This window comes from Salvelinus fontinalis, chromosome 32 (assembly GCF_029448725.1).
Source record: "Salvelinus fontinalis isolate EN_2023a chromosome 32, ASM2944872v1, whole genome shotgun sequence".
NCBI lineage: Eukaryota > Metazoa > Chordata > Actinopteri > Salmoniformes > Salmonidae > Salvelinus > Salvelinus fontinalis.
In genome coordinates, this window is record NC_074696.1 from 33,714,222 (window position 1) to 33,728,349 (window position 14,128).

Genomic DNA, 14,128 nt, shown 5'->3' on the forward strand with positions numbered 1-14,128 from the left:
TTACCTACTTACTAATCATCAAACATTTCGTAAAAATACACAGCATACACTAATCGAAAGACACAGATCCTGTGAATACAGACAATATTTCAGATTTTCTAAGTGTCTTACAGCGAAAACACAATAAATCGTTATATTAGCATAGCACATGTGCAAACATTACCCCAGCATTAATTCTAGCCAAAGTGAGCGATAACGTAAACATCGCCAAAATATATTATTTTTTTCACTAACCTTCTCAGAATTCTTCAGATGACACCCCTGTAACATCACATTACAACATGCATATACAGTTTGTTCGAAAATGTGCATATTTAGCCATCAAAATCATGGTTAGACAATGGGGAAAGTAGCCCAGCTGGTGAGAAAATGTCCGTGCGCCATATTAGACAGTGATCTACTCTTATACATAAATACTCATAAACGTGACTAAAAAATATAGGGTGGACAGCGATTGATAGACAATTTAATTCTTAATACAATCGCGGAATTACATTTTTTAAATTATCCTTACTTTTCAATACAGTTTGCGCCAAGCGAAGCTACGTCAAAAAACATGGCGTCCTAAGCCACTAACATTTTTCGACAGAAACACGATTTATCATAATAAAAATGTCCTACTTTGAGCTGTTCTTCCATCAGTATCTTGGGCAAAGGATCCTTTCTTGGGTCTAATCGTCTTTTGGTGGAAAGCTGTCCTCTTGCCATGTGGAAATGCCAACTGCGTTCAGCATGAACTGGAAGCGTGCCCAGCGATTCACAGCGTTTCAGAAATAAATGTCCCAAAATCGCACTAAACGGATATAAATTGCTATAAAACGCTTTAAATTAACTACCTTATGATGTTTTTAACTCCTATAACGAGTCTTAACATGACCGGAGAAAGATTACTCCCAACACTAATGCTTGGAACAGGTGCGGGTCGGTGTCCTCCACGCGCATAACGCAGCTCCAAAAGACTTACTAGCTACAGGGTTTTTTAATTTATAGTGCCTGTGAACGCGCAATCGACCCCATTCAAATCGTCATCACGTAAAGGCATCCAGGGGAAGACGTAAGCAGTGTCCGTATACTCATAGGAATAACATTGGCTTTAAAACTGACTCCAGAACAGTGGCCAAAATTTCTGAAATCTGACTCCATGTCAGGGAAATTGCTGTAGAATGGGTTCTGTTCCACTTAGAGACAAAATTTCAACTCCTATAGAAACTATAGACTGTTTTCTATCCAATAATAATAATAATAATATGCATATTGTACGATCAAGAATTTTGTAGGAAGCCGTTTCAAAAATTACACGATTACCATAAATAGTGACAACAGCGCCCCCAGCCTCAACAGGTTAAGCCTGCACGAAACACAGACCTTATTTGAAGTAGATCGAGACATTCTCTATGGAGGACATGAACGGTAAAATAACGAAGAAACCCCTTTCAAGTTCAGCCGCAAGTTATTACAGGAATTATAACGCGTCGACTATTTCTCTCTAAACCATATACCTTTGACTAATCCGGAAACTATCACCTCGAAAACAAAACGTTTATTCCGTTCCGTATTTTATTTAACGGGTGGCATCAATGAGTCTAAATATTCCTGTTACATTGCACAACCTTCAATGTTATGTCATAATTACGTAAAATTCTGGCAAATTAGTTCGCAAAGAGCCAGGCGGCCCAAACTGTTGCATATACCTTGACTCTGCATGCAATGAACGCAAGAGAAATTACCTGGTTAATATTGCCTGCTAACCTGGATATCTTTTAGCTAAATATGCAGGTTTAAAAATATATACTTGTGTATTGATTTTAAGAAAGTCATTGATGTTTATGGTTAAGTACACATTGGAGCAATGACAGTCATTGATTGATTGTTTTTTATAAGATAAGTTTAATACTAGCTAGCAATTTACCTTAGCTTACTGCATTCGCGGCACAGGCAGGCTCCTCGTGGAGTGCAATGTAATCAGTGTTAGAGCATTGGACTAGTTAACTGTACGGTTGCAAGATTGGATCCCCCGAGCTGACAAGGTTAGAAATCTGTCATTCCCCTGAACGAGGCAGAACGTTCCTAGGCCGTCATTGAAAATAAGAATGTGCTCTTATCTGACTTGCCTAGTTAAATAAAGATTAAATAAAGGTTTAAGTAAAAAAATATATATATATATTTTTTTTTAATTAAGAAAAAAAATAATAATAATAATAATAAATAATAAAAATATATATTTTTTAATCTGGCAAATCGGCGCCCAAAAAAAACGATTTCCGATTGTTCTGAAAACTTGAAATCGCCCCGATTTAAATCGGCCATTCCGATTAATCGGTCGACCTCTAGACTCTATTTTGGTGCGCGTGAACTGGAGCACGCTTCATATTGTTTTTATCCGGTATTAGAAATAGTTTATTCTGTCTTAAATTTTATAAATTATTTACATTTTAGGGTACCTGAGATTGGATTAGGAACGTTGTTTGAAATGTTTGGACCAAGTTTATTAGATATAAGATTAGATTATTAGAATTTATTAGATACTTTGTAGGCATGTTGGGCGAGTTGAAACCGGTGTATTTCTGAATCAAACGCGCCAAATAAATTGACATTTTCGGGACATAAGGACATTATCAAACAAAAGGACCATAACTGGGACATTTGACTGCCAACAGAAGATCCTCAAAGGTAAGGCATTAATTATATCACTATTTCTGACTTTTGTGGCGCACCTGCCTGGTTGAAATATGATTTATGTGTTTGTATGCGGGGCGCTGTCCTCAGATAATTGCATGGTTTGTTTTCGCCGTAAAGCCTTTTTGAAATCTGACACAGCGGCTGGATTAACAAGAAGTTAAGCTTTCTTTTGATGTATAACACATATATTTTCAAGAATGTTAAATATTTTAATTTGGTATTTTTGAATTTCGCGCTCTGCAATTTCACCGGATGCTACCGTCCCACCTGCCCATAAGAAGTTAAAACAGTTACAGAGTTTAATGTCTGTAATAGGAGAGAACTGAGGATGGATCAACAACACTATAGTTACTCCAAAATACTAACCTAAATGGCAGAGTGAAAAGAAGGAAGCCTGTACAGAATAAAATATTCCAAAACATGCATCCTGTTTGCAATAAGGCACAAAAGTAAAACTGCAAAAAATGTGGCAAAGAAATTAACTTTATGTCCTGATTACAAAGCATTATGTCTGGGGCAAATCCAACACATCACGGAGTACCACCCTCCATATTTTCAAGCATTGTCGTGACTGTATCATGTTATGCGTATGCTTGTCATCGACAAGGAGTAGGGAGTTTAGGATAAAAAGAAACAGAATAGAGCTAAGCACAGGCAAAATTCTAGAGGAAAACCTGGTTCAGTTCACAGGAGTAACAACATGAATTTGTGCATGAGGCAGAAATTATGGGAGAGTGGAGGGATGTTGAGGCAGACCCTCAGTCTGCTGCGATCCTCCCTCCACTGAGACTGACCATCAGATCCAGGTACCATCAGCCCAGTAAATTAAAAAGCTAATTATTTAAGATGTATGCTCACTCATTGGAAATTAACACAACAAAGGATCTATTACCGCTGTGATCATATAGCCTACCTCAAAAAATGTCTCGAACTACTATGCATTGGCAGGGCAATTCAAGCAAAGCCAATATGCAGTGATAATGTATTGGGCCTATAGCTTACTACACAAACCTCATTGCTACAGTACTGTTTCTAATTGGTTAATGAGGCGAAGCGAGAGGTTTCACTCTTGTCTAAATCTGTTCAAAATTAGCCCAATGTGTTTCTATGGGCTCATTTTGGACCTAAGCTTGTCACCTTTGGGACAACAACTCCCATTGTAAGGGCATAGGCTTACATTTAAGTCATGTTAAAACAAAATCTGAGTAGTAGATCTCTGCTTGCATTTTGACTCAAAGTGCTCTTGACTAAGAAGTTTGGTGACCACTGTTCTAGAGTTTCTTGTTAACACGATCAATGTTTTCCTTTACAGTGGCAATTGTGATGGAATCAACACAATATTAGCCACATTCAATGCAACATAACGAAACATAAAACTACGCAAGAGATTTTGTTTTGGCAGAAGGCATCGGAGTAGGATTCTATTGCATTGACATGCACTACTCAACCCATACTCTACACAGACTTGTGCGGAATAAACAAGTAGGCCTAAATGCAAATAGAGCATTGCCATATATGGATCTGTGCCATTTACTTCGAACTGGACTGCGTTTACTAGAGGTCAACCAATTAATCGGAATGGCCGATTTCAAGTTTTCACAACAATCGGTAATCTGGATTTTTGGACACCGATCATGGCCGATTACGTTGCACTCCACGAGGAGACTGCGTGGCAGGCTGACTACCTGTTATGCGAGTGCAGCAAGGAAACAAGGTAAGGTGCTAGCTAGTATTAAACGTATCTTATAAAAAACAATCAATCTTAACATAATCACTAGTTAACTACACATGGTTGATGATATTACTAGTTTATCATTGAATCACAGCCTACTTCGCCAAACGGGTGATTTAACAAGCTCATTCACAAAAAAGCACTGTTGTTACACCAATGTGTACCTAACCATAAAAATCAACGCATTTCTTAAAATCAATACACAAGTATATATTTTTAAACCTGCATATTTAGTTAATATTGTCTGCTAACATGAATTTCTTTTAACTAGGTAAATTGTGTCACTTCTCTTGCGTTCTGTGCAACAGAGTCAGGGTATATGCAGCAGTTTGGGCCACCTGGCTCGTTGCGAACTGCGTGAAGACTATTTATTCCTAACAAAGACAGCCAACGTCGCCAAACGGGGGATGAGTTAACAAAAAAAGAGCATTTGCAAATAAAGCACAATCGTTGCATGAATGAACCTAACCATATACATCAATGCCTTTCTTAAAATCAATACATAGAAGTATATATTTTTAAACCTGCATATTTAGTTAAAAGAAATCCAGGTTAGCAGGCAATATTAACTAGGGAAATTGTGTCACTTCTCTTGCATTCATTGCACGCAGAGTCAGGGTATATGCAAGTTTGGGCCGCCTGGCTCGTTGAGAACTAAATGCACTTTCGTGCGTTTGCCAGCAGCTCTTCGCTGTGCTTCAAGCATTGAGCTGCTTATGACTTCAAGCCTATCAACTCCCGAGATTAGGCTGGTGTAACCGATGTGAAATGGCTAGCTAGTTAGCGGGGTGCGCGCTAGTTAGCGGGGTGCGCGCTAATAGTGTTTCAATAGGTGACGTCACTCGCTCTGAGACCTTGAAGTAGTTGTTCCCCTTGCTCTGCAAGGCTCGCGGCTTTTGTGGAGCGATGTGTAACGATGCTTCGAGGGTGGCTGTTGTCGATGTGTTCCTTGTTCGAGCCCAGGTAGGGGCAAGGAGAGGGACGGAAGCTATACTGTTACACTGGCAATACTAAAGTGCCTAAAAGAACATCCAATATTCAAAGGTATATGAAATACAAATGGTATAGAGAGAAACAGTCCTATAATTCCTAAAACTTCTTACCTGGGAATATTGAAGACACATGTTAAAAGGAATCGGTATCGGTGGTGAGAAATCATAATCGGTCGACCTCTAGTGTATATTACTTTGTTTTTATTTGATTACTTTATTATTTTTCATTTCTTAAAGTCATCTCTGCTCTGGCAGTAGTAGTCTGCCAGCCAAACCAAACGTTCTGTATGCAATTAACGCCAGAGAAGTGACACAATTTCACCTGGTTAATATTGCCTACTAACCTGGATTTCTTTTAGCTAAATATGCAGGTTTAAAAATATGTACTTCTGTGTATTGATTTTAAGAAAGGCACTGATGTTTATGGTTAGGTACACATTGGAGCAACGACAGTCCTGTTTCGCGAATGCGCACCGCATCGATTATATGCAACGCAGGACACGCTAGATAAACTAGTAATATCATCAACCATGTTAACTAGTGATTGTGATGAATTGATTGTTTTTTTTATAAAGGTACGGTTAATGCTAGCTAGCAACTTACCTTGGCTTCTTACTGCATTCGCGTAACAGGCAGGCTCCTCGTGGAATGCAATGTAAAGCAGGTGGTTAGAGCGTTGGACTAGTTAACCGTAAGGTTGCAAGATTGAATCCCCGAGCTGACAAGGTAAAAATCTGTCTTTCTGCCCCTGAACAAGGCAGTTAACCCACCGTTCCTAGGCCGTCATTGAAAATAAAAATGTGTTCTTAACTGACTTGCCTAGTTAAATAAAGGTGTAAAAAAATAACATTAAAAAAAAATGTATTTCAAAATTTTAATTCAATCAGCCAAATCGGTGTCCAAAAATACCGATTTCCGATTGTTATGAAAACTTGAAATCGGCTCTAATTAATCAGCCATTCTGATTAATCGGTCGACCTCTAATATACACAACTGAAATATTGTATTATTTAATAGTAATTTCCTATTTTTCTATAGATGTGGAAAAAGTCAAGGGGTATTAATACTTTTTGAAGACACTAGTGATTCCGACACCATACTGATTCCGACACCATACAAAAAAAGCTTAAGCTTCATGCAGTGAAGTCTCATGGGGCAAAAAATAAAACAATTATCTAAAAAGGCCAGCATTGCAACTGAAATAAAATAAACGTCTTTAATGTTTACAACAGTTCTCCACTAGAGGGCTCTTCTGAATTATTTTTGAGCTCTTCTGAATTATTTTTGAGCAAGAGCCTTTTGGGCCTCTGGGCTCCAAAGAACATCTGAAATGATAGGTTTTATGATTCTCCTCAGGCACAAACTTAGTACATGATGGCTCCAGTCCTTTAAATATTTAGTATAATATTATGACACGCAAGAAAATTGTGAAAGGAGCAAATGTTGAGGCACAATTACCACACCATGGAGCAGAGGGGTTAACTTGACTGTAGAATGTTCATGTTGTTTTATGAGCGAAAAGTACACACTTTATATGAAATGCATTATCGACCTGGCTGTCACTGTTGAAGGTGCAGAAAGATGGTGTGGAATTCACTACAAGGCTAAGCTATATGCTCTGTAAACCATGAGGTTTGATAAAGCCGCCTGGGTGAATGAGAAACAGGAAAAGTATGGACTAGGTCTGGGTCTACTACGGTCTCAAATAGGCTAGTATCTTTGAAAGTCCAGTGAGAGTCCAGTGTTTCCTCTATTTCTCTCCTCTTCCTCTATTCATTTAGGATTTATTCAAAAATATGTTGAAAAAAAGCAATACAAGTCTATATATTTCTGTCAAGATGCAATTTTGAATGGACATTCTCAATGAATGGAAGTCTAAATGCCATGCATGTTGGTTTATAGCAGGGATGGGCAACTCCAGTCCTCAGGGGCCGGAGTGGTGTAATTTTATCCTTTATCCTAGCAAACACAACTGATTAAACTAATTGCATTCTAAACTGAAGATCAGGATTAGCTGATTATTGGAGTCAGGTGTGTTAGCTGGGTCAAAATTGTGTCACCAATCAGGCCCCAGAGGACTGTAGTTGCCCATCCATGGTTTATAGGAAGACTCTCAATTGGTATTGCTCGACTCCTCGTTTCCTCTGGTCCGACCTCTCCTCCTTTTGAAAAAGATAGTCGAGGAGCAGAAGCGAGGAAATGCACTCGTATGAAATGAGAATCCTTCTCCACTCGTGCGTCATCAGGCAAATTATATTTATCATATCTTAAAAATAAATGTGTAATGTGATAAAAACGAATTTATCTAGTTGTGCAATAGAGATAGATAAAGATAAAAGGATAAGTAGTGTATCATTTTTTAAATGTGTACATGTTTTTCTACTTCGAGAAAACAGCTGATTCAAAGAGGGTGTGTCGGATTTTAAAACTCTTCCTCGCTAGCCGCCGGGATGATACTCATGTATCCTCTACCGAAGTAGGTAATCGAGGAGGGAGAACACTCCGTTAGCCTACTAACGAATTAACACAATCCTCAATCATTTGACCACGGTTTCTGGGTCACGGAGGAGAGGAGGACAGATGAGCCGAGGAGAGGACAGACCTTTCCCAATCGAGAATCTGAGAGTCATTACATTTCTTTGAATCTTATATGGCCTAGGCCTATACTTTTGCAACCACCCCCTGAAGAACTTAATGCCAGTCAAGTAAAAATTGGACTTACAAAATAATCAGACTTCGTATGCCAAGACCCATCACAAACAACTGAACACATTTAAACCAATAGGACCAGTAGGCCTAAATCCTCTTCATCTATTGCTAATTCCATACAGTTCACCTGGCTGGAGAAAGTCTATAAATCTGACATTTTTGTTCAAGGTTCATGCCAATGATTATCAATGATCAAGAGTAAAGTTAAGTCAATGGCAAATCAAAGACAGGTGGATAAGTGATGACAGTAGGGAGTAAAACCAAGTTACATGTGGGTGACCAGGTCAGTCATAGTGTCACAGGGTTGTACAAACAGTTTGGTCATATTGACACATATCATTGCAAAACAATTACACCATAAAGAATGCAAATTAGCCTAGCTAGATTGTTATTGAATGTTTGTTCCCAAACTCTGTATGACTATGGTAGAGAGCCATATGGCCTTCCTATGCTTACTACGGTCGTCGGAGTTGAATCATCACAGGTTGGCTACAGAAAACATGTCTCATTCAAAATCATTACTGCTAATATCACTGAGCATTTAAATATAATCTAGTCAATTTATAGGCTAGTTTTGATTAGCACCTTCCAAAAATAGTGTCAGGTGTGGTGACAAAGTGATTTCCCTTTCAATAGCATCTAGCCTTCTCTTCAAATACTGCATAAATACTACTGACTCAAAATAAACCTCTGGCGTCATAGGTATGGGTGGTGTCAAGTCATGTTATTGTGCATTAGGGCCTAAACTCGTCAAGGGATTAAAGCAGAGGAATGACACTGCAAAGGTCAGTAACCTCACATTCTGAAAGGACCTGCCGTAAGAGTCCAGTCTACTTTCCTTCCATCTGCCTCCAAGTACCTTTATATATTTTTAGACTAAAGCAGGGAAGTGATTTTCATCATCCTTCTCAGTTGACTATGACAGTGTGTTATCGTATCATCTTACAAGTAGGCTACTGTGGACCCCAGGAAGAGTAGCTGCTGATTTTGCAACAGCTAATGGGGATCCTAATAAAATACTGTACCAGTTCACTGGATACTTCGAAATTGTATTGAAAATGCAATGATAGTTGAAATAATACATACATTGAAACAGTATGCAGAGTTTGTGTGACATCCATCCCTTCTGCATGACATGAGAAGTTGTTTTACATTATTCAGTTAAACTTATTAATAACACTGGTTGTTACAGTGTAACGTTAGTATGCTATAAAAAAAAGTATGTATGAGACCATTTGAGTTTGCTCAAGCTAACTTGGGGCATGTCCTGAAAAACCTGTCACAATCATCTCAACCTTTTAAATCACGTGACTAATAAAACCTGACGTTGACCGTAAAGGCTGAACTGGTTAGCTGGCTAACATTCATACTTTTCTTCAAAACTGGTAGATTTTAGGAGGAAACAGCACATTTCTATGACATGCCAATGGCTGGGTCGCATGACAAAGGAAGTCCGGCTAGCTTGCTAACCCAGACACCCAAGCTCCCGGGCTGTTATCCACATTGGGGGACATGTTTTCTAGTAGTGACAGCTGACAAGGACATGAACACGGAAGGTGCTCCCAAAACAGCTACTAAATGAAACTATACAAGACAATGTTTTACTGAGCACGCGCAGCAATAACTGTTGTTCCCAAGGTTGACTAGTAGAAACGTTTGAAACACAGAGAAAGAATTAACCACGGCTAGCTAGCTAATAGTGCTATCATACCTTTGCTTTGCCGGCCTCGAGCTTCTTTTGCCTCTCCTCGTCTTCCATTACCGTTGTCCCTGTGGCTGAGAGAAGAGGAAAGGGGCTTCATGCGAAGTGTCAGCGAATACGCCCAGAGTCTGTGGGGAAAGTGTCTGCCTGTTGACATTAAATTTGTTTGGTAATGGTGTCAAATCACTGCGACGAACTCGCATTAGGAGCAGACTCCTCGCTACAGCCACATCTCCGCCGCCATGTTCTCCACGTAAACACGAGACTGATTGTGATGACGTCACGTAGGTGGCTGTTTTCCTCAGCTACGCCCCTTTGGGAACGTCGGAATGTCACTCACAGTTCAAAATGTTTATTTTATTCTTATTTTTACAGAGGGAAACATACTGTGCGTACACAAGTAAAAATAGATATTGATTATAGATTGAAATCATTTGCATGAGTAAATACATATTCTCTTTTCTGTGGAGGTGCAAACAAGATCACTGGGTTGCACAATCGCTCATCAGGATTCATTTCACATTGCCCCAGTTAAAATGACCAGATCTATTTGAAATCAAATGAAATATGGTCTCTCCATATGATTATGTCTGAAATTGTGGTATTAAAACAAATACAAAATGAGAGCACACTTTGCACACCTAAAACCCTCACAAACTTTTACAGATGCACAATTGAGAGCATCCTGTATCTCCGCCTGGTACAGCAATCGCAGGGCTCTCCAGAGGGTGGTGCGGTCTGCCCAACGCATCCCCGGAGGCAAACTACCTGCCCTCCAGGACACCTACAGCACCTGATGTCACAGGAAGGCCAAAAATATATTCAAGGACAACAACCACCCGAGCCACTGCCTGTTCACTCGGCTATTATCCTGAAGGTGAGGTTACAGGTGCATCAAAGCTGGGACAGAGAGATTGAAAACAGCTTCTATCTCAAGGAAATCAGATTGTTAAATAGCCATCACTAGCACATTAGAGGCTGCTGCTTATATACATAGACTTGAAATCACTGGCCACTTTAATAAATGGAACAATAGGCACTTTTATAATGTTAACATATTTTGCATTACTCATCTCATATGTCTATACTGTATTCTATTCTATTCTATTCAACTGTATCTTAGTCTATGCCGCTCTGACATTGCTCATCCATATATTTACGTATATATTCTTAATTCCATTCCTTAGATTTGTGTGTATTGTTGTGAAATTGTTAGATATTACTTGTTAGTTATTATTGCACTGTTGGAGCTAGAATCACAAGCATTTCACTACACCCGCAATAACATCTGCTAAACACATGTATGTGACCAATAAAATTTGATTTGGGTCACAGTCATAGAACATGTCTATTTGACATTTACGCTCATTGCTTCCACCCCAACCCAATCACAAGTTATACCACTTATAGCATTTAGGGAAATTCTCTGGATTCTCCATTGTGCTGGGAAGCCATGATGGCAACCCCTGATATTCAGCATTGTAAATGTGATTTAGGTCAAGAAAGCTCACAGAAAAGAAAAACCAAACCTTTGAAGCTTCTATACAGACTGACACCTACATACCGGCAGCAGCAGGAGAAGGTGGTCTGTGTCTTCGGCTGATGGGAGCTGTGCAGCTTATGGTCTGGCAGATCTTGAATTCCACCCATCTTCTCTTTGACATCTTTAGCTACCCACTTTGAATCCCAAATAAAGGTGTTCAGCTCCCACCTGTGAGCTTTTGTTGTCTGTGCAGTACCTTCAGCAAGACCTGCTGCCCATCAGAATGTTTTTGGCCTTTAATAATGGATGGCTCTGAGGAGTACTATGTCAGTGGCACAGTAACCCAAGCACCACCACAATTGCAGGGCATCAACAAATAGATCAGGAAACTGTAACACAGTGAGTCCACAAAGACAAAAGCATTTTGATGGTAAAACTATAGTGGTTGGGTTGTTTTGGTTGAGATTGTTTGTTTCTTGGAATAAAGAATAAGTGAAGCTGAGAAGAGGCTGATAAATAGGCTATGGAACATTAGTGTTGGTCACTCAGATCTTTTTCCCTATTGATTTAGTCTTGAGGATCCCAAGCCTGCTAAAAGCCGGGCTGATGAATGTCAAGAATGCATAGTCGTATCAGATGACCACTGCTGCCCTGTGAGGTCTCAACAGAATTCCCTAACAAATGCATTTGAGCAAAAAATACTAAAAGGCTGTGATTTGGACTGAATAAAACAAAAAATGCATTCAAGGCTTAAATATATAACCATTGCTTACAATAATAAACAAACAAAAAACATTTTTATATCACCTTTATCTAACCAGGTAGGCCAGTTGAGAACAAGTTCTCATTTACAACTGCGAATTAGCCAAGATAAAGCAAAGCAGTGCGACAAAAAACAACAACACAGAGTTACACAAACAAAAGTACAGTCAATAACACAATTGAAAAAATCAATGTACAGTGTGTGCAAATGTAGAAGAGTAGTGAGGTAAGGCAATTAATAGGCCATAGAGACAAAATAATTACAATTTAGCATTGACACTGGAGTGATAGATGTGCAGATGATGATGTTCAAGTAGAGATACTGTGGTGCAAAAGAGCAAGAAGATAAATAACAATATGGGGATGAGGTAGTTGGGTGTGCTATTTTCAGATTGGCTGTGTACAGGTACAGCGATCTGTAAACTGCTCTGACCGCTGATGCTTTAAGTTAGAGAGGGAGATATAAGTCTCCAGCTTTAGCGATATTTGCAATTCGTTCCAGTCATTGGCAGCAGAGAACTGGAAGGAAAGGAGACCAAAGGAAGTGTTGGTTTTGGGGATGCATGGTGAAATATACTTGCTGGAGCGCGTGCTTGCTACTGGTGGGTGTTGCTCTGGTGACCAGTGAGCTGAGATAAGGCGGGACTTTACCTAGCAAAGACTTATAGATGACCTGGAGCCAGTGGGTTTGGCAACGAATATGTAACGAGGACCAGCCAACGAGAGCATACAGGTCGCAGTGATGGGTGGTATATGGGGCTTTGGTGACAAAACAGATGGCACTGTGATAGACTCCATCCAGTTTACTGAGTAGAGTGTTGGAGGCTATTTTGTAAATGACATCGCTGTCATTTACATCGCAGTCAAGTCATTTACAGTCATTTACATCGCAGTCATGACATCGAAGTCAAGGATCGGTAGGATAGTCAGTTTTACGAGGGTGTGTTTGGCAGCATGAGTGAAGGGGGCTTTGTTATTAAATAGGAAACCGATTCTATATTTAATTTTGGATTGGAGGTGCTTAATGTGAGTCTGGAAGGAGAGTTTACAGTCTAACCAGACACCTAGGTATTAGTAGTTGTCCACATATTCTAAGTCAGAACCGTCCAGAGTAGTGACGCTAGTCGGGCGGGCAGGTGCGAGCAGCAATCGGTTGAAGAGCATGCATTGAGTTTTACTAGCATATAAAAGCAGTTGGATCCACGGAAGGAGTGTTGTATGGCGTTGAAGCTCGTTTGAAGGTTTGTTAACAGTGTCCCAAGAAGGGTGATCTGTTTGTTAACTTGGCTTTTGAAGATTTTAGAAAGGCATGGCAGGATGGATATAGGTCTACAACAGTTTGGGTCTAGAGTGTCTCTCCCTTTAAAGAGGGCGATGACTGCGGCAGCTTCCCAATCTTTGGGGATCTCAGACGATATGAAAGAGAGGTTGAACAGGCTGGTAATAGGGGTTGCAACAATTTCGGCAGATAATTTTAGAAAGATAGGGTCCAGATTGTCTAGCCCAGCTGAATTGTAGGGATCCAGATTTTGCAGCTATTTCAGAACATCAGCTGTCTGGATTTGGGTGAAGGAGAAGCGGAGGGCGGGTGGGGGGGGGGGGGGGGGCTTGGGCAAGTTGCTGCAGGGGGTGCAGAGCTGTTGGCCGGGGTAGGTGTAGCCAGGTGGAAAGCATGGCCAGCCGTGGAAAGATGCTTATTGAAATGATCGATTATCGTAGATTTATCGATGGTGACAGTGTTTCCTAGCCTCAGTGCAGTGGGCAGCTGGGAGGAGGTGCTCTTATTCTCCATGGACTTTACGGTGTTCCAAAACTTTTTGGAATTAGTGCTACAGGAAGCAAATTTCTGTTTGAAAAAGCTAGCATACGCTTTCCTAACTGACTGTGTATATTGGTTCCTGACTTCCCTGAAAAGTTGCATATCGCAGCGGCTATTCGATGCTCATGCTGAACACCACAGGATGTTTTTGTGCTGGTCAAGGGCAGTCAAGTCTGGGGTGAGCCAAGGGCTATAACTGTTCTTAGTTCTACATTTTTTGAATGGGGCATGCTTATTTAGGATGGTGAGG

At 40.0% G+C, this 14,128-nt stretch overlaps 1 protein-coding gene across 6 annotated transcripts in view; it reads right to left on the reverse strand.

The window, feature by feature from the left end:
- Positions 1-10,092, reverse strand: part of LOC129831125 (A-kinase anchor protein 9-like) — a 118,492-nt gene extending 108,400 nt beyond the window's left edge. For all 6 annotated transcript variants that reach the window (XM_055894196.1, XM_055894194.1, XM_055894195.1 and 3 more), the window contains exon 1: positions 9,824-10,092. In XM_055894196.1, coding sequence (XP_055750171.1) covers positions 9,824-9,871 — 48 coding nt within the window. In that variant the 5' untranslated portion in view covers positions 9,872-10,092. The remainder of the gene's footprint in view (positions 1-9,823) is intronic.
- Positions 10,093-14,128: the final 4,036 nt, after the last annotated feature.